Source organism: Centruroides sculpturatus, unplaced genomic scaffold (assembly GCF_000671375.1).
Source record: "Centruroides sculpturatus isolate CEXI.00-Female unplaced genomic scaffold, Cexi_2.0 scaffold1378, whole genome shotgun sequence".
NCBI classification, from domain to species: Eukaryota; Metazoa; Arthropoda; class Arachnida; order Scorpiones; family Buthidae; genus Centruroides; species Centruroides sculpturatus.
Genome location: NW_019385597.1, coordinates 66,321 through 87,384, shown reverse-complemented (window position 1 = coordinate 87,384; position 21,064 = coordinate 66,321). Strand labels below are relative to the sequence as shown.

At 28.9% G+C, this 21,064-nt stretch overlaps 2 protein-coding genes across 2 annotated transcripts in view; both read left to right on the top strand.

Annotated features, from left to right (window-relative positions):
- The window catches only part of LOC111640446 (ankyrin repeat domain-containing protein 40-like), a 10,393-nt gene extending 7,161 nt beyond the window's left edge, over window positions 1–3,232 (top strand). Inside the window, exon 4 of the mRNA XM_023386452.1 lies at window positions 2,081–3,232. Within this exon, the coding sequence (XP_023242220.1) occupies window positions 2,081–2,098 (18 nt within the window). The 3' untranslated portion in view covers window positions 2,099–3,232. The remainder of the gene's footprint in view (window positions 1–2,080) is intronic.
- The window catches only part of LOC111640438 (ankyrin repeat domain-containing protein 40-like), a 52,770-nt gene that overhangs the window by 29,705 nt on the left and 2,001 nt on the right, over window positions 1–21,064 (top strand). The window contains exons 7-9 of the mRNA XM_023386441.1: window positions 1,892–1,931; window positions 4,784–4,981; window positions 5,054–5,190. Of these exons, the coding sequence (XP_023242209.1) occupies window positions 1,892–1,931; window positions 4,784–4,981; window positions 5,054–5,190 (375 nt within the window). The remainder of the gene's footprint in view (window positions 1–1,891; window positions 1,932–4,783; window positions 4,982–5,053; window positions 5,191–21,064) is intronic.

The window sequence follows — 21,064 nt, the reverse complement described above, 5'->3', positions numbered from 1 at the left end:
TCCCTGAAAGTGACAACGTTGAGTTTCAATTTTTCTTCTGTTTAAAATGTAGGTACCTTTTCTTCGTGTTTTAAATTAAATTGTGGCTTTTCTTTTCTATCTACACTTAGTATGTATTTCACACCTCCCTCCCCCTCGCCACTTAGACCAGGGATGGGCAACCTTTTTTTGTGTAAGGGTCACATTTCAAAACTTTTGAACTAACACTGGCCACATACAAGATAAAAGAGGGGGGGAAATGCCGGTAAATCACAATTATTTATTCATATATAATTATAAAATAGAATAGGTATACTTAATTTAGCTTCTAGAACTGATGTAAACGTAATGTATCAAAAATATTTGATTAAATATTAGTCACTGCTAGTTTTAAATTAGTTTCGAGGTGAGTCTGTTGCCGGTTTCTCGTTTTAATTTTTACTAAATTCATTGCAGGAAAAACTATTCACACACATAAGTTGTAGAAAATAACGTTTGAATTTTTGCTGCATACTATAAGTTAATGTTATTTTTATGAACAAAAAATAAAATATTTGAGTCTGTTTTTATTAATAAAGAAACATTCTACGTAATTCATTTGTTTAAAAAAATTGGATAAAGGAGCCCACTTTGTGCTAGGAAATTGATATATTTATACACATTTTATGCAACTCGGGCTGCGGAATGCCCATCCCTGACTTAGACTATGCCTACGACAACAAGTCGATCGCGACATATTTTTAAGATAAAAAGTAGATCTTATGTACACAAAAGTTGGCCATCCCTGCTATAGAAGAAAGAAAGTTAAACCTATTACTTTAACTAGATAATATCAAAGTCAGTTATTATATAAATGTGTTAATAAAACTATAAAGATGGAATGTTTTTAATTACACAATAAAGATTGATAATGATGATATTCAGAATTATCCTCTTTTGTTAAGTATATATTTAAGGACAAAAATATATTTATGCACAGATTTTTAATGGACTTTATTTTCTTAATTACAAACTTTTCAATTAATTAGCTATTAAAACTTAAAGGGGCCTTAAAAGGCATCATGAAAGTGTACTAGGAATGTGTGTTCAGCTTTCTCTATTTATGACTGAATCAACAAAGCAGGTTCAGTCAATTCATTAAAGTGACTTTAATTTTTTTATTATTTTTTAATGTCAATAACTTTAAACTACTAGGTCAGTCTAGTACTAGTTAGATTGGTGGGACAAATTGCACTCAAGTCTTAGGTAGGCAGTGCCAAAAATATTTTGTATACTCCAGATATATTAAAAGTAGGTTTGTTTCTATTGTAAGTATTTATAGTTCATTGTTTATTTCAAAATTAAAATGGCAATGCTGTAAGGCAATGAATACCATCTCCATAAAATAACAAACCCAAATGAAATGAAGAGAAGAATACATACAATGCAAAAAACCAGTGTGTCAGATGTGTTTATGCTCCAGATTTGACCCAGGGCTACAGTTTGGACATTACTGTACTAGGTTGTAAGATGTTTACTAATGACAAATTAATATAATTTTATTTTAAGTCTTAATAGAATCTTTGTTTTAATTGTAAATGCATATTTTAGTGGATTTAAATTCTAGTTAATTTTTCTTGTTAAACAAATTAAACCATCAGCTTATTTTTGGGCTATATTAAGGCTAATTTTAATTAAAATTATCCCAGTATAGCTAGCTTAAATTAGATAAGACATCTCTGATAATGGATTTGGAGTTTTTTTATATTGATTTTTGTTACTAATTTTCCAATCTATTTTACTATATCTAATCTTAATCATCAATGTAATCAAGTCATTCACGCTGTTAAATACTTCCACAAATTTATATGGTAAAGCTCTTACGTTTACTGAAATTCACTGAATCATATGCAATACTCATTGCTATAACTAGGCTGGTGCAATGGGTGCACAGGCACAGGATCAGGACAAAGGTGGGCCTGAAATGGGAGTATCAAAAATATGATCATTATTATTATTATTATTATTATTTTATTTTTTAAATTTTGCTGTCTTGGAGTCGATTCCATAATATTTTTGTTAAATTTTTAAAAATAACTAATTGTTTCTAATGCATTTATAGTTGTTCCACAAGAAATAATAGAAGATACTTGATATTCAGTTTTGTTTTTAGAAATGCAATAAATTCTGATAAAGGACTATGTCTTTATTTTATTTAACAGCTCAATAAATATCAAGATGTTATATTTGGTAGAAAGCCAGGAAGCATTAGAATGTTCTAATAATATAAAGCACTAGTAGTTCATAGTAAACTAAACCTAAAATTACAAATTAATGAAATGATAATGTTGGATTTGTTGGGCCATACCTCGGCTAATTAAATGTATAGATATAAAGTATTTTGAATTAAAAATAGATGATTAAGTTTCCATCTTATATTAAATTTAATAATTACGGTTGGGCCGTAATTATTAAATTTAATTGAATCTGGCATTTTCATTTGAAGTTTTAGTAGTTACATTCAAATGGATTCAAAGATCAAAGATCTATTCAAAGAAATTGAACCTGAAGACAAAATTCATTCTTGATCAAGTTTTTATGTAAGGAATTTCTCTGAATGAGAAGTTAGTTTTGCCATTTTTACATAAGATGATAATATTATTTATTTTAGGATTTCTTCTTAAAGAATAACTTCTTTGAGTAATACATAAAGTTAAGAGTTGTTCTCTGCTAAGAGTGTATTTTTCAATATTCTTTAGTGAAAACATTATTATTAGAGTTAAGTAGCTCAGATTTATGGATTGACTGACCATGTATTTAAAATAAAAACTTTTGTAATTTGGCAGTGAATTTGTAATATAATAAATTATTTCAGCTTTCTTAATTTCAAATATACTTTATTATACAGTGACTTATGAGTTATAAAATGAGTCTTTTTTCTCCATACGAAGAATGTCGAAATGTCCTGTATACAATTATTGACTGTTTCTAAAAATTATAAAGATTTCAGGATTGAGTTGAAAAGATATGTTTGATGACAATAAGTATTTTTTAAAAAATGGTTTTTCAATATGTTCTCTAAAAGAATAACAGATAATTAGAGAAAACTTAAAAGTTACGAAGAACTCTGTACTGAGGTCAAATATTGGTCCCTGGTCTAATTTTTTATATTAGCTAAAAAGATATTGCTGATGTAATTAAAAAAATTGTGTATGATTAACTTTATGAAATATATGATCAACTGTGTTTATTTTATTTCACATTCACTTTAAAAAAATAAAATACTTGAAANGAACACAACTGAATTTCCAGCACATTTAATTCCAAAGCCTTGTCAGACCAACCATGGTCATGTATAATAATTTTCCTCATTGACTCTAACCTACTAATTATACACGTTCCATGTTTCTAAAGTATTGATATAATGTGGACTGCTAGAAATTTAAATAAATATTAAATATAAATGATATTTGACACCACTAATGACATTCTCATTTCTCTTATGAGTAATAGCTAGGATTGAATTTAAGTGAAATAAAACTAAGAATATCTTAAAATTGTGGCATCGCTGCCAAAAACCAGGGCTGTGGAGTCGCGTAAAAATCAACTGACTCCGACTTTTCCTTACCATCCGACTCCGACTCTGGCTAAAACACCTAAACTCCACGACTCCGACTACGACTCCATAGCCGTGCCAGAGCTGTGGAATCGCGTAAAAATCTACCGACTCTGACTTTTCCTTACCATCCGACTCCGACTCCGGCGAAAACACCAAAACTCCACGACCCGACTCCACAGCCCTGCCAAAAAGTGCAGTGTAAATAATGTAAATCAAGGCCCTACACATGTCATCGTCTGTGACTGCCTAGTAAACTAGTCTGGTAGCTGTAGGAATTTCAAGTTCCCTCTTGTAATTTTATTTGGATTAAAAGAGGTTCTGGACCATCAGTTTCAGAAATTTGGTGGTGTAACTCTGTTTGTATTTTGAATTATGCAATAATTAAATGTGAAATAAATAATTTTTATCTTTGTTAAGTAGAAACAATAGTAAAAATTATTATGTTTCTATATTTAATTTTAGAATTTTTGCTTTAAGCTATCATTTCAAATTATATTACCAAAATTTTAGTTCTTTTGAAAAAGTATGTTAAATTGATCAATAGATAATTTTGCAAAAATATTATTATATCTGTACACAGTAGACTCGCTTTATAATGATCCTTAGGGGATGTTTGAAAATGGATGTTGCATCAAATGTTTGTCGCATCTAATTTTTCCAATATCTTCCTATTTTATTGGGAAGTTGCTGATTATGCCAAACATTTTTGGGCCAATGTTTTTAATAATTAAATGATAGTTGAATTAGAAAGATGAGTAAGCAAGCAAATGATGGTTGCTTACTCAAACGATCTGTGATGGTTATTAGATTTTTTCAAGTGTGTATGTAATTTTTGTCCATTCTAATTCATTATCAAAAATATATTTATTTATACAGTATTTTCATTTTTATGTATGTAATTGTTGTTTTGATTTAAAACAACTTTTTTGTGCTGAAACATATATTTACCTAAGAAGATGTGTTTTTTGTTTTTTTTTCTATGCAGGTTTGTTGTTTCAGTGTTCTGAAAGATTCTGACTATTAACAGTTTCGTTATGTCGATAGTAAAATAGCATTATGCTTATGGGATAATGACTGGAACCTTTCCTATTTATAATTATATTGTGGTGAGTCACTATAAAGCGAGTCTACTGATATACTTTAATAAAATGTAAAATATCACAAAATATAAAATAATTATACTGGTTTCTTTTTATTTATTTGAAGGTTCTTCTATCAATAGTGATGTCTGTTCGGCTAATTTAGCCATTACGCCAAATTATATAGCTCACCCTCCATTAGGCTATAAGGTGGACATGTCGGATGATTTGGGGCAAAATAATCAAATCGAAAAACCTGATTTAGTGAACGGAAAGCATCCTGTTTGTGTAAATCCGTCGGTCCCCATTACTGTTGTTGAGAATGGTAAGCTAAATCAAAATGTTCTGTTAATTTTCCAAGCTCTAATTTATTATTAAAATATTCTATTTTCTGTAGAAGAATTAGTATTAAAAGTGAGATTAGCTAACAGTCAAGATCCTGATTTTATAGAAATTGAAATACCTCGTGATCAGTTAACTTATAATTATTTATTACAAGTGTGCTGCATTGAACTCAATATCGATAAAGAACAGGTAACTATTACTTGATATTTATACTTAGCATAAGTTGTTAAATTAATTTTTCTAGTATCAATATTTGTTTTTATTGTATAGGTTTAATAGCAATATAAGAATAGGAAGAATAAAAAATTTTACACTTAAAACAATTATTTTATTGAATGTGATTCCCAATGATAAATAATGGTAATGTTCTTTAATGCACTGATGATAAATAAATGGGACTTATTGTGCTATTCTCATTTAATACATTAACTTTTATCTCAAGTAGATTATTATTGTTATTTAACTTCATTCATTTTGAATTTCCAGTATAATTGTATTATTTGTTGTTTTAAGTAGACAGTATGGAAATACAAAATACAGAAAATTAATTCAAAATTAATTTCCTGCATTTTTAATTTAAAGAAGTTTAATAAAACCTTCAAAAGTAATATTCTACAGTTGTGATTACAAATATAAAAGGAAACAAAAGTACAATTTTCTTATTGTAAAGATTTTATACTATATCTATTGATATCCTGGTTATTGTTAATGATGAAATTGATAATACTCCATAAAGTGAACAAATAATATTTTAAATTTCTAGAGACAATTTAGACTTTTTTTTCAAATTAATTATATACATAATTTCATGACAATAATTAGAAACTCTAAAAAATATATGAGAAGTATTTTCCTTCAAATTTATATCTGAAAACTACTATTAATTTTAAAATATTTGAATATGTACTGTACAAAAACATATACAAATGAGAATTTTCTCTTTTGATGATTTTTTTTTTACATATTTAATATTACTCTAGAACTCATATTTTGAGTATTTAAGCTTTTGATAATGTAGAAAATTCAAAATTATTAAAAGAAAAATGACTTCTTACTGGGTTAATTTAAATCTAGTTAAGAAAGAAGTTTTAAGATGACAGAACTAATTTAGATAAGTTAACAAAAATAATAATTATACTATCCTAGATATGCATGAAATTATTCATGCATATCTAGGTGACATGAGTCAGTGTCTGCTATAAGTTTACTGTTGTGGATAGTAATCAGTGGTATAATACTTGATGTCATTAACATCTAATCTAAGGTCTTGATCTTGTATGTGTTCTATGATATAATCAGTAACATTAATTTTAAAAATGTTGTTATTGGGGCAAAAATCTATTGTGGCTACACGCCTGTTTTCTTTTATTAATATTGTTATTATTATTATTAGTCCGTATAGTTTTAGTTTAATTTAAATTCTAGAATTTTCCTTCCTTCCGATTTCTTTGTTCCTTTGTCTCGGACTTCCGAGAACGCGCCTCTACCCATCAGGGGGTAGCCTTAGAACAAAAGGAGAAAATGGGGCTGGAAGAGAGTGGAAAACAAAGGGTTTTTCAACATTCTTGGGCCGGACTCCCAGAGAAAAGGACGAGCGGCAGCAGACTCCGAAAACGGAAAGTCGGGAAGCGCTGCAGAAGGAGGCCATAAGAATCGGATTGGCAGAAGAATCCGATCGTTGATTATAGAAAAGGAAACCCCGAAACGGACCCGAATTGTCCTAAAAGGAGAACAGCTGCGGAAAGAAGCCGAGACGAGGAACGGTGGAGAACCAACAGAAAAATTGGGTACCCTCTGTCCTTTAGTTCTTCTTACTTCCCCTTCTACTTTTCCTATCCTTTAGTTTAAGTTAGTTTAAGTTTACGCGCGCAAATAGATTTGTCGGGAGGTAGTTATCGGAAAAGTAACTACCGGTCTATTGGCATATCTGATCGCTCGAGATTTTGGTAATGTTTGTAGGTAAACAGCGGGAATCCGAACTTACTCGTATATATATTAATGTTAGCGCGAAATTAAACTTGTTTAATTAGTAAAACGTGTCTATGTTTTCCTGTCCACACTGTACATTTTTACACTATGATGTATTATGTAATTCTGTGATTTACTTTGCTGACAATATTGATACCTGCTCTGTTAGTTATTAATTTAAAATTAATTGTTTCCCCATGATTATAGATTATTTATCTAATTTTTCTGTGACTAAGCAGATATTGTTTGTCAAATTTTGCTTGTTTAAATACTGTCAAAATGCATAAGAAAACAAATGACATATACAAGACAGTCTAGAAAATAGAGTATTTAAGAGTAAAAATAAACTGATGTGAGGGTATTGGATCTTTGTATTAATGAGTCAAAACAAATTTAAACAAATCTTAATGACAAAGTTATTTTGTGAAATTTGTGGTAAAAGTATGAGTCATTTAATTAGATTAAATTTCTTTTATCAGACTCTGAATACAAAGATTTATAATGCCATACCACGAGAGTTATTTTCATTACTCAGATCTAGCTAGTTTTTTATTTCCTATTGAGTAACTATTCATGCTCTCAGGTAAAAGAGATGGCAACTTTTTGGGTAGGATTAATTTTAAACCCATAGACATAATATTTACTCTATTTGATATTATTATTTTTCTACTTTTTCTCTCTTTTTAAATAGGTCCGTAAAGTATATTATCATTTATAATTAACAAATCAATTTTAATTTCATGCTTTTCATTTAAACTCAAACTTTCTACCAGTTACATGTAAGATGTTTGAAAAGACTCTCTGCAGTCAGTGCTATAAATTATACTGAACCAAAACATCATACACATGCAAACACTATATTAAATCTCCTACATGTGATTGTGGAATAGTAAATAGTAGAGCAGACACAGTACTGCCTGATGTACAGTACAAGTATTGCCCAAAACCAACCATTGAGTAAAGGGACAAACACAACCTACAATACCCACTTAAGAGACTTTCTGAACAATAACACCAGCAAATCTTTATAATTAAACCAGCAAATAAAGTTTTTAATATATTTTGACAAGCACTTTCGATCCTAATTGGGATCTGCTTCAGGTCAAAACATTCTGTACAAAAATTTGGAATGCTTAAAAAGCAATTTTCAATTTTAGAATTTCTGGAACAATTAGATATTTGAACAAATACAAAAATTTCCATCTATGTGTTAACTGTTAAATATTCTAACACACACAAAAATCACAACTGTGTGTTAATGTTAATTTGTATTTTTAACGTTAATAACGACATTAGCATAAAATAAAATAAAAATTAACATAAAAATTTAGCGTGTATATTGTAACAAATCCCAACAGAAGTGGTTGATTTCTATTTATTATTAATGCATAAATACAATATACTGTATGTAACAAAAAGCAGACCATAACCCTAGCAATATATGCTTCTGAAACTATTGTGGAAGCTAAACTAAACTACAACAGACCAGCCTTATTAAATGCATATTTCACACTAAGCAGATTAAAATTTTGGAAGCTCTAGAAATTTGTAAAGCTGAGCTAAAGGGGGAATGCTTAAATTTTAAGGAGGAGGTTAACACTTCACATGCCTGGAGGACTTTTTTTGACAATCTGACAACATTAATAACAAATAGAAATCAACCACTTCCATTGGGATTTCTTACAATATACACGCTAAATTTTTATGTTCATTTTTATTTTATTGTATGTTATTGTTGATTTTTATTTTTAATGTTAATATTAACACAAAGTTGTAATTTTTGTGTGTGTTAGAATATTTAATCATTCTAGTGATTTTTAAAATTTAAAATTGCTCTTTAAGCATTCCAAATTTTTGTATAGAATGTTTTGACCTGAAGCAGATCCCAATTAGGATCAAAAACACTTGTCAAAGTATATTAAAAACTTTATTTGCTGGTTTAATTATAAAGGTTTGTTGGTGTTATATACTATATAACCAGCAGTGAGAAGAGTTAGACTTTCTGAACATACTATAGAACAGGGGTGGCCAACAAGTCGATTGCAAAACTAATTTTGGTCGATTGCTCGCAATGTCTTGACTTAATGTGTTACACTTGTAAGTTGTAACCGAACGCAATGCGCAAATGCAACTGTAGTGATATCGGACCTCCTCATTCTCCCTCAGATGCAGTTTTGTCAGTCCATATGCAATCTATTTGCGTACAGTTGTAAAAGGGGAATAAGAAATGTAGACAAAGGGTCATAAAACCGAAAAAAAGAAGGAACAGAGAGAGTAGGTCAGGACACGGTAGAGAGAAGGGTGAAGTGGTGATCCCCGAAAGTGACAACGTTGAGTTTTAATTTTTCTTCTGTTTAAAATGTAAGTACCTTTTCTTTGTGTTTTAAATTAAATTGTGGCTTTTCTTATCTATCTAAACATAGTATGTGTTTCACACTTCCCTCCCCTTCGTCATTTAGACCAGGGATGGGCAACCTTTTTCTGTGTAAGGGCCGCATTTCAAAACTTTTGAACTGACGCGGGCCATATACAAGAGAAAAGAGGCGGGAAAATGCCGGTAAATCACAATTATTTATTCATATATAATTACAAATTAGAATAGGTATACAGTGGGTGATCGGTTAACGAATAGTTCGGGTAGTGAACAAATCGGATAACGAACACTTTCGCAAAAGATTTTTATGATTGGACAATGAACACATGTTCGGATAATGAACACTTTACTGAACAAACATAAAAAGAAGCGACGGAAAATAACGAATACTGATTGATTTTCCCTTATCTTCAGGTAACAAATCGAAACATTTCGGAGCGCGGGAGACATCAACATCGACGCTCAACCCGATATTGATCGGATAGTATCCCTCCAAATTTTGAAACTCCCTTGTAATTCCAGCTTTTTGTTTACGTTTCTGACAAATAATTTCTATAGTATTCGCGAGACTGTCGGATGGACACTCGTTAAGTTTTGTGTCGGGGTTTATTTACGAAGGTGAAAGTTTAGCTGTCCCATCGGATATTTGTTAACGTTTTAATACCAAATTTCGAATTTCATCCGGGCCTTGCATTTAAATAATTTTTTGTGGACTAGTTGATTTCTGTTCTCTGAATTTTTGTAAGTGCTTTTCTGAACTTTTATATAAAAAAGAAACTGGTGATATTATGATGCCTAAAAAGAGGAGTGTCAGGAACTGTGCTCACCTGTAGAAACCGAGTAAGAGATAATAGCCAAGGTAGAAAGTGGGCACAAGATGTCTGATGTTGCTAGACAGTATGGCTTNAAAAAAAAAAAAAAAAAAAAAAAAAAAAAAAAAAAAAAAAAAAAAAAAAAAAAAAAAAAAAAAAAAAAAAAAAAAAAAAAAAAAAAAAAAAAAAAAAAAAAAAAAAAAAAAAAAAAAAAAAAAAAAAAAAAAAAAAAAAAAAAAAAAAAAAAAAAAAAAAAAAAAAAAAAAAAAAAAAAAAAAAAAAAAAAAAAAAAAAAAAAAAAAAAAAAAAAAAAAAAAAAAAAAAAAAAAAAAAAAAAAAAAAAAAAAAAAAAAAAAAAAAAAAAAAAAAAAAAAAAAAAAAAAAAAAAAAAAAAAAAAAAAAAAAAAAAAAAAAAAAAAAAAAAAAAAAAAAAAAAAAAAAAAAAAAAAAAAAAAAAAAAAAAAAAAAAAAAAAAAAAAAAAAAAAAAAAAAAAAAAAAAAAAAAAAAAAAAAAAAAAAAAAAAAAAAAAAAAAAAAAAAAAAAAAAAAAAAAAAGGTCAACAGGTGTAGCAGTCCAACCGACTCGTGGACTGTCCGGACGGTAGCACTGTCATTTAGACGCCTATGCACTGATCGAAAATAAACATACATGCATACACTGTAATTTACTATGTGGAGAACACTCATTTTATCTGTAAAGTTGATTGCAACGAATTGTGCAACAAATGAACTTGCCAAGACAGACTATAAAAAATTAATTTTCTATGAAGCCAAATCTGGCAATGTTGCTCAGAACTGACTAAAGCGCCACTTGTAATCGTCCAATGTGCCAAGTTTGGTGCATGCGCCACGGTTTGGCCACCAATGCTGTAAGGCAATGAATACCATCTCCATAAAATAACAAACCCAAATGAAATGAAGAGAAGAATACATACAATGCAAAAAACCAGTGTGTCAGATGTGTTTATGCTCCAGATTTGACCCAGGGCTACAGTTTGGACATTACTGTACTAGGTTGTAAGATGTTTACTAATGACAAATTAATATAATTTTATTTTAAGTCTTAATAGAATCTTTGTTTTAATTGTAAATGCATATTTTAGTGGATTTAAATTCTAGTTAATTTTTCTTGTTAAACAAATTAAACCATCAGCTTATTTTTGGGCTATATTAAGGCTAATTTTAATTAAAATTATCCCAGTATAGCTAGCTTAAATTAGATAAGACATCTCTGATAATGGATTTGGAGTTTTGTTATATTGATTTTTGTTACTAATTTTCCAATCTATTTTACTATATCTAATCTTAATCATCAATGTAATCAAGTCATTCACGCTGTTAAATACTTCCACAAATTTATATGGTAAAGCTCTTACGTTTACTGAAATTCACTGAATCATATGCAATACTCATTGCTATAACTAGGCTGGTGCAATGGGTGCACAGGCACAGGATCAGGACAAAGGTGGGCCTGAAATGGGAGTATCAAAAATATCATCATTATTATTATTATTATTATTTTATTTTTTAAAGTTTGCTGTCTTGGAGTCGATTCCATAATATTTTTGTTAAATTTTTAAAAATAACTAATTGTTTCTAATGCATTTATTGTTGTTCCACAAGAAATAATAGAAGATACTTGATATTCAGTTTTGTTTTTAGAAATGCAATAAATTCTGATAAAGGACTATGTCTTTATTTTATTTAACAGCTCAATAAATATCAAGATGTTATATTTGGTAGAAAGCCAGGAAGCATTAGAATGTTCTAATAATATAAAGCACTAGTAGTTCATAGTAAACTAAACCTAAAATTACAAATTAATGAAATGATAATGTTGGATTTGTTGGGCCATACCTCGGCTAATTAAATGTATAGATATAAAGTATTTTGAATTAAAAATAGATGATTAAGTTTCCATCTTATATTAAATTTAATAATTATGGTTGGGCCGTAATTATTAAATTTAATTGAATCTGGCATTTTCATTTGAAGTTTTAGTAGTTACATTCAAATGGATTCAAAGATCAAAGATCTATTCAAAGAAATTGAACCTGAAGACAAAATTCATTCTTGATCAAGTTTTTATGTAAGGAATTTCTCTGAATGAGAAGTTAGTTTTGCCATTTTTACATAAGATGATAATATTATTTATTTTAGGATTTCTTCTTAAAGAATAACTTCTTTGAGTAATACATAAAGTTAAGAGTTGTTCTCTGCTAAGAGTGTATTTTTCAATATTCTTTAGTGAAAACATTATTATTAGAGTTAAGTAGCTCAGATTTATGGATTGACTGACCATGTATTTAAAATAAAAACTTTTGTAATTTGGCAGTGAATTTGTAATATAATAAATTATTTCAGCTTTCTTAATTTCAAATATACTTTATTATACAGTGACTTATGAGTTATAAAATGAGTCTTTTTTCTCCATACGAAGAATGTCGAAATGTCCTGTATACAATTATTGACTGTTTCTAAAAATTATAAAGATTTCAGGATTGAGTTGAAAAGATATGTTTGATGACAATAAGTATTTTTTAAAAAATGGTTTTTCAATATGTTCTCTAAAAGAATAACAGATAATTAGAGAAAACTTAAAAGTTACGAAGAACTCTGTACTGAGGTCAAATATTGGTCCCTGGTCTAATTTTTTATATTAGCTAAAAAGATATTGCTGATGTAATTAAAAAAATTGTGTATGATTAACTTTATGAAATATATGATCAACTGTGTTTATTTTATTTCACATTCACTTTAAAAAAATAAAATACTTGAAAGGACATAACATTTGTTATAAAGAATTAAAAGAAAAAATAATTTTGTAATAATTGTGCATATTTAAGTCAAAATATAATAAAAACAATGCTAACTTTTAAATGTGACTATATATTATATCATAATACATTTAACCTTTATTACAAACTTAATATAATAATTAATATACTATATCACATGTGTCAAAAATTAGCTTAATATGGATTGAGCTTATTTCTCTAACAAAATTGAATAAGAATACATTACATATAATTCATATTTATCTCTACATTTTTTTGCCAGATGGTTGCATAATAAGGCATTATCCTCTCATTGTGAGTATCTATTGGGTTAACGGAAAGTAATTTCGTTTTTTTTTCCGTGGAAAAAGAACGATATTTTTATAATAAATAAATATTTTATTGAATTATATATTGACCATTTTGGCCAAATACCTGTTGTCATCGTTTCTGGTAGTAGCATGATTTCACTTTCCTAAAAGTTTTGATCGTTGCTTACAAAAAACTGATCCAAGTGATTTTTGATATTGTCATTTCAAGTAAATGTCTTACAGTTAAAAAAAATTTGTATAGACCAGAACAAGTAATAATCTGAGTGTGCTTGATCTGGTGAATATTGTTGGTGTGATAGCATTTCCCATCTAAGTTATAACAGCTTCTGACCAGTTACCAGACTTGTGTGAAATTTGACATTATCGTGGTAAAACACTACACCTGTTTTGTTGATCAATTCTGGCTGCCTTTTCTGTTTGGTGATATTACTCAATTTGTTTACTTGATGGCAGTACACTTTTAAATCAATTGTTAAATTGTCTGGTAAAAGTTCCAAAAAAAAAATTTCCTCAAAATCCCACCAAAGAGAGCATCTCTCTTTAAGAACATGTGGAATCCATATATCAAGCTTTATAACGAAACCAATTTGTTTCAAGTAAACATAAACGGTTCAATTTGACAAATTTAATCTCTTAGTGATTTCATGTGTCATTATTTGGCAGTTTGCTTCATCAGTACCTTTATTTTGTTTTCATTCGCTTCAACTGGCCATCCAGAACATGGTGCATCTTCAATATTGAAATTGCCAGAACGAAATTTTGTAAACCAGTTTTGGCACTATCATTCTATCAATACATTTTCTTCATACATGTCACACAATTTTTTTCTTGCTTGAACAGCATTCTTACCTTTTCGGTAATAAAAGAGCAAAATATGCCGAAAATGCTGCTTTCGATCTTCCATATTTGATGGGACACAAAAAATAAACAATTGCACAAAATCAAACAAAATTTTTTACAAATAAGCCTTAAAATGCTAGCTGACAAAATATATAATGATAATATGGTTTAGAATGAAAATGGCGGGAAAAATAGGACTAATCCATCTAGTTGTAAAACAAAACTAAATTACTTTCTTAATGACCCAATAAGTTTGAATCTCGTACAAATCCCATCATCTTTTTGCCATTAATCCAGTGAAGCCTGGGTTGAACCAGGGACTAAAGACCTTCATCTCTATCTTTTCACCACTCTTCTGCAAAAACTACTGTTCAATTGTCAGTTCTTTTTCTCCACTATTTTGTCCATCTGTCTCTTCCTGGGTCTTCCCCTAGGTCTTATCCCTTCTATCTTCTTCAATACCAACTTTGGTATTCTATTGTTTTTTTATTCTCTAGGTATGTTCAAACTATCTCAGTTTAATTTATTCTATTTTCTCCCCCAAATTGTCTATTCTTGTCCTTCCCTGTATTCATTTCTTATCCTGTCTTTTCTGGTCTTGGCATGCTTCTGAGGAATTTTATTTCTGTAGCCTGAATCATTTTGTCTTGTCTCTGTGATGAAATCCATTCTGCAGCTCCATAAGTCAATATTGGGACAAAGTATAATTTATAAAAGACCTCTTTACATTTGATTTGTTAGATTTGTCAAATTTCTCATTTATTGAGAAATTTGATTTAGTCCCAAGATTGATGGTGTGGAAGGCCCTAGAGCAGGGATCAGTAACCATTGTTTTGTAAAGAGCCATTCTTAGCATTTTGTCTACCAAAATAATCCCTACTGAGCTGCAAGTCAGCAACTTGAATTATAAAATATATATTTTTGAAAATGAGCCTAAAACTTTTTTTGTTAAAATGAGTTTATTGAAAATGTGGCAATGTGCCTTTCCAAGTCTGCGATAAACAAACAATTTTTTTTCAAAAGCAAGTACTTCTTCTAAAAGTAAAATAGCTGTATTTCCCTTCCCTTGCAGTTTCTTGTTTAGTATAGTTAAATGTGAGGTCATGTCTACCCAAAAATAAAATTATTGTAACCAATTGTGATTATTGAGCTCAACGTATTCGAGAATATTGTGGTTTCAAATAATTTTATTTCTTCAATGCAAGCAGCTAATTACATTAGCACTGTTCCTCGGGAAAGCCATCTTACTTTGTTGTGTAACAGAAGATCAGAAATAGTTAAATAAACAGATCAGATTTTTCAAATTTGTTCTTTTTCGCCTGAGGACGATGATATAATACTTGTCGAAAGTACTTGCAATATAAGAAAATTGTGTTAACACTGAACTCAGTGCTTGTTATCAAGAAGCTAGAAGATCAGAATATTGGCTATTAACTTTGTTAAGAAGTTCACAAAATTTCCAATGATATAGTGGTCTTGCCATTATTTTGTTCATAATTTATGCAACCAGGTCCATAATTAATGTTGTTTCTTTTGGAAAGATTTGTGAACAAAGTGACTCTCGATGGATTAAGCAGTGGAAAGGAAAACGTCATGCAAAATTTGATTTTTAAGCATAGAAACAAAATTTTTCTTTTTACTTTTCATACTTAGTGCTCCGTTGGTTGCAATTGATACTATTTTATTAATATCAAATTTTTTACTTCTCAAACAATTGGTAACAGCAGATTCTATATCCTCATTTCGAGTATGTCCTGTAAGTGGCAGTATATCAAGTAACTCTTTCTGAGGTCTGTCAGAATCTACATAACATATTTAAAATAAGTACAACCTGTGCAATATCATTCAAATTGCAAGATTCATTGCAGGCAATAGAAAATCCTACTGTTGAATTTAAATCTGTAACCTGCTGACTAGTTACATCTTCTGCCATACAAACAGTTCTGTCTCTTGCAGTCGTAGATGACATCCAATGGCATGTCCTTTATTTTAGCAATTATTTTTGTTTTGTTTTTAAAATCACAAAAAGGTATTCAGACATTTGAATCTTTCAGAAAATGGCCATCCATAAATTGCTTTCACGTTTCACTATTTCTAATGTGGCAACAAAACTAGCAGTAGTTGAATTATTACTTCATTTTATCCAATTTGAAAATATACCTTAAGTTCATTTTACATTGAAGTTCATCTACTGCTTTTCTTCTTTCTCGTGATAAGTGTTTGCAAATGCTTCATGTTTATTCAAAAAAGTGCTTTTGTACATTTGATGTTTTGTTATAACTTTTCTTAAAATATTAAACACACTGGGAATCCTGTTAAATTTACAACAACTGCATAGGATTCAGCCCATTCACCTCTAAATTCCTGATTTTCTTCTACTTCTCTCTTTTTTTTTCTTTTAGCCATATTAAATATTACTCAATATTAGAAGAAGCTTTTATTTAATATTTTTCTTTTGCACATTATAATATTTAATGAACTAAAATCTACCATCTCGAACAATTCCACATATATTATCTACGCAGACTATTTCACATAGAAAGAACAGTACCAGGATATGCACTACATCACGAAACGAATCGAATATGGTTATTTCCGTTTATATTAAAGCGAATTATCAAATTTTTTTATAAACTTAATTTCAACGGTGATAACAATTTAACTACTTTATATCAAGAAAATATAAGACAAAGTAAACTACAAAAAAATAAACAACTATGGTATAATAAGTTGCAAACTATTTTTAACTCCTTTGGAGTATCAGATCTATTATTCAAGGACAAAATTCAAGATTGGAAATCAGGATACTCATTGATGTTAGAATCAGCTATAGCTCAATCTATAATTAAAGATCAGAATTCCCTATACAACAGTAAATATCATCCGTGGTACTTGGAAATATTTGAAATTCCTTCAATGCAACCATATATATGGCAACCAGTAAATTTGAATATAAAACGACTTATAATGCAACTTCGTCTAAACAAAAATTCGCTGTATGTCAATAATACTTATATAAGTTTATTAACTAAATGTTTTCTATGTAACGTCGACGTTTTAACACCTTATCATTTAATATTAACGTGTCCAAAGTTAAAGGAAATTCGTGCACATTATAATATAAACAGCTCTTATAATTGCAACTCGCTAATAGAATTGTTAAAAAAATTTAATAATATGAGTAAAAAAGAATTATATAATATTTATAATTATTTTTGTAAAATAGTAGAAACTTATAATAACAAAACAAATTAAATTAAAGAATATGTGCATATGTACGCGAGAAATAAATGCAAACTAAAAAAATTAAAGAAAATGTATAGTTTTATTAAAAATAAATATGGATACATGTTGCTACAACCCCTTGTAATAGGGAAGTAATTCCCAATAGACAATAAATGTTGATTGATATTTAATGAACTAAACACGAGTAAATAACAACAGTATAAAACTATCATACCAGGATTGTTCATGTTGCCATTTTTAAATTAAATCAGGCAGGAGAACTGCATTGGAGTATTCATGATGTCTCTGATTTTAAATTTTCCTTACAGTTGCGTGATGTCTCCACAGGTTATATTTTTAGATGAAACCACGAGGGCCATGGACAAAACTGCCAAAGATGCTCACGAAATATTATGACAATATGACACCATCCCTTAAGCACCATCTACTAAAGTGCTAAATTCTACGTTTGCTAGGTTAGTTTTGCGTGTTTTTCTCAAGGCGATTAATAAATTATTATTATTAACTTTTGTTCTTACTCTGATAGTGAAGTATACAAGTTATCTTTTAGTTTTACTTNATTAGTAACCACAGTTTCTTGTTTAAAAACTTGATTTATTACGTAATTAATAATTGCTTTACTTTAATGTTTAATCATTATCAAGTAGGGCTATATAAAAACACAATTCGCTTTAAAAAAATATTCGTAAATTCGAAAATTTTATTTAAAATACAGTAGCAAAATATCTACTAAAATTAATATAGGTATATGTTATATATATTTTTTATATATATTGTTGGTCATATTGGTTATATATATTGTTGGTCATAGCGGTGATTATGACCACACATCAAAAGTTCATACATCAAAAGTTCATATATATATATATATATGAACTTTTGATGTAATGTTATTTCAATTCAAAAATTTTCCCCCTGAAAGGTGTTAGATGACTGGCATGATTCTATTGTTAAAGGAAAGTATGATATATGGAGTCAAGCCACTACTAATTTGAGGTGAAGAGCATATTTTAAAAAATTTTTGTAAATTCTAAAAATAAAAATTATTTTCAGATTAAATACAAGTAAAACTGTATAAAAGAGTAGTTTTACTTGTATTTAATCTGGAAATCATTTTTATTTTTAGAGTTTACAAAAATTTTTTAGAAATATTACCGATCCCATTGTTTTAATTTTTTCTGAACATATATTTTAAATTAAATAAATTAAAAATAATGTTAAAAATTGCAGCCTGGCATTGTGATGATGTTACAATAAATAATTGCTTGTTTCTTTGCTTAACTTTCCACCCTTTGATATTTATTTTTCAAAGTATATAAAGCTGTCAACATCCTCTAATTATTCTCCATTCAGTTCAATTTTCCCTCTCCCCTCCTGAGTTCTTGACATCACTACTGTCTTGCTTTTCTCTCTGCTTATCTTCATTTCCCATTCTTCTAGCTTCCAGTTCCACACATCCTATTGATGTTAGACTACTTCTTCTGTGTCTCCCATCAGTATTATCTCATCTGCAAATAGCCATGCCCTCGACTTCTTCCCATTAAGCCTTTTTTTTTTTACATTCTTATGGATTTTGTCCATTGTGATTATAAACAGAAGTGGTAACAAAACACCAGTCCTGTCTTTGAACTGTTCTTTTTTCCCAACTCCTGTTTTGACACAACTTAGAAGTGTATTATACATTACTTGTATCTGATTTATAATTTTTGCCGAGATGCCCTTATTTTCTAGGGCCTTCCATACCATCTATCTTGGGATACTATCATATGCTTTGTCAATATCTGTAAAAGTCATTACTAAGTCTTTGTTGTATTTTCAATTCTTTTCCATCAGTAGTTTCAGAGAATATCAGATCTGTGGTAGATTGGTTCTTTCTGAACCCATGTTGTTTTCTAGTTGGTGTCCTACCACTTTTCTGCACTCTAAAACTCTTTCACAAATTTTGGCAACATGGGATAACAATGTGATCTCTCTGTAATTATTACATTCCTTTCTGTCCCCTCTCTTAAATATTGGGACTATAATATCTCTTCCCCATTCAGATGGTACTTTCTTATTTGTCCATGCAGCCTTCATAACCCCTGTTAGCCAACATATCGCCAGATGATCTGATGTGTGGTCATATCCACCGTGACTGTCAATTTCTGCAGCTTTGCCCATCTTTTTCTTTAATTAATTAATATGGTCTCCACTTCTGTGTGTGTTATAACATTCCATTCTGTTTCTCTCCTCCATTTATTCTTCCCTGTATTTCTTCTGCCTCCTTAGGTATCTTTTATTATACAGATCCCTATAATTTCTTAACCTGCACTACCCATGGTAGTGAAGATTAGGAAATTATAGGGATGTGTTTGCTTTCTTGATAAAATAAATTTCTTGCTTTTTTTTTATTTGTAGTCTAAGAATTGAAACTAAATTATAACTATCAAAAGGCACTAGTAAAGGATTGTAAAAGTTTATTGTGCACTCATCTATGCTTGAATAGAAGTAATCCAAATTTGAATGATTTTCTATAAATATTTGAAGTTGATAATGATTTGAGTTGCATTATTTTTTGTAGCATGTTTTGAACATGTCCATAAAGTAAAATAGGGTTTTCAGTTTAAAAAGAAAATATTGTGAAATACTGTTTGAAGTTATAATTACTTTTATAGCCAATTAGTAAATTAGGTTTTTAACCTTAAATTTCTGTAATAAATTTATAAATGTGTGCTATAATTCTTGAATTACAATTATTGTGGGAAATAATTACATGTGGGAATATGTTCATTGTTTGGAATGCAATTTAATTAAAATAATGTGGAGAAAGTATACAAACAAACTGATGCATAAACTGCAGAGTCTGTCACACTGCATCAGTTTTGAGTACAATAACTTAAACATAACAAAAATTGGTTTAATGAACTCATTCGCCATGATAGCAACAAATCTTAAGAAATTAATTTAATAATCTTTTTACTAATTCAGTCTGTCAATAGTCAATTTAATGAATTTTTAAGTAAACAATTGAATAAAGAAAGACTGAAAAAAAATTATAAAATTAATAAATTAGGCAGAATTTAAATCTTAAAAAACTTTGTGTTATAATGATTGACAGATTGTTAATAATGACTTCTAATCGTGGTTATGGCTAACACCTTTATCAAGATTACACTAATTGACCTAGTATATATTCATCTTCAAAACTTAACCTATTTAATTAAAGAAGGTTTTTTCTTCTGGTTAATAATCTCTACTTGCCACTTGTTACTTTGTTAATAATCTGTTTTCCATGATGTATTGATGCCTCTTCTTTATAATAATGAAGACATTCCAAGCTTTTGTTGCAGAGCTGCTGGCAAAAAATTTCACGACGATAAGCAATCGACAAAACTTTAGAAGAGTTTGACTTAACCTAAATGACAATCAGGTTAAGCACAGTAATAAGGACAGGATTGTCTCTCTAGAAAATTATTTACAATTTTTATAAATCACATTTTTCAATTCTTTGTATACATTTTACTTTTAAGTTTTTTGTGTTTTCATACTTTATATTTATTTTTCATTATTAATAAGTTCAGATTCTAGTTCAGATGTTGTTTAGTTGTCATATTTTTGTCAAATATTAACAAAAGTAGAACAATTAATAATAATAATAATAATTATAATATTTGAAAAGTGTTTTTAGAGTTTTTGAAGTTTCCAAAAAATAATGAATTTAGGTCAAAATATTTT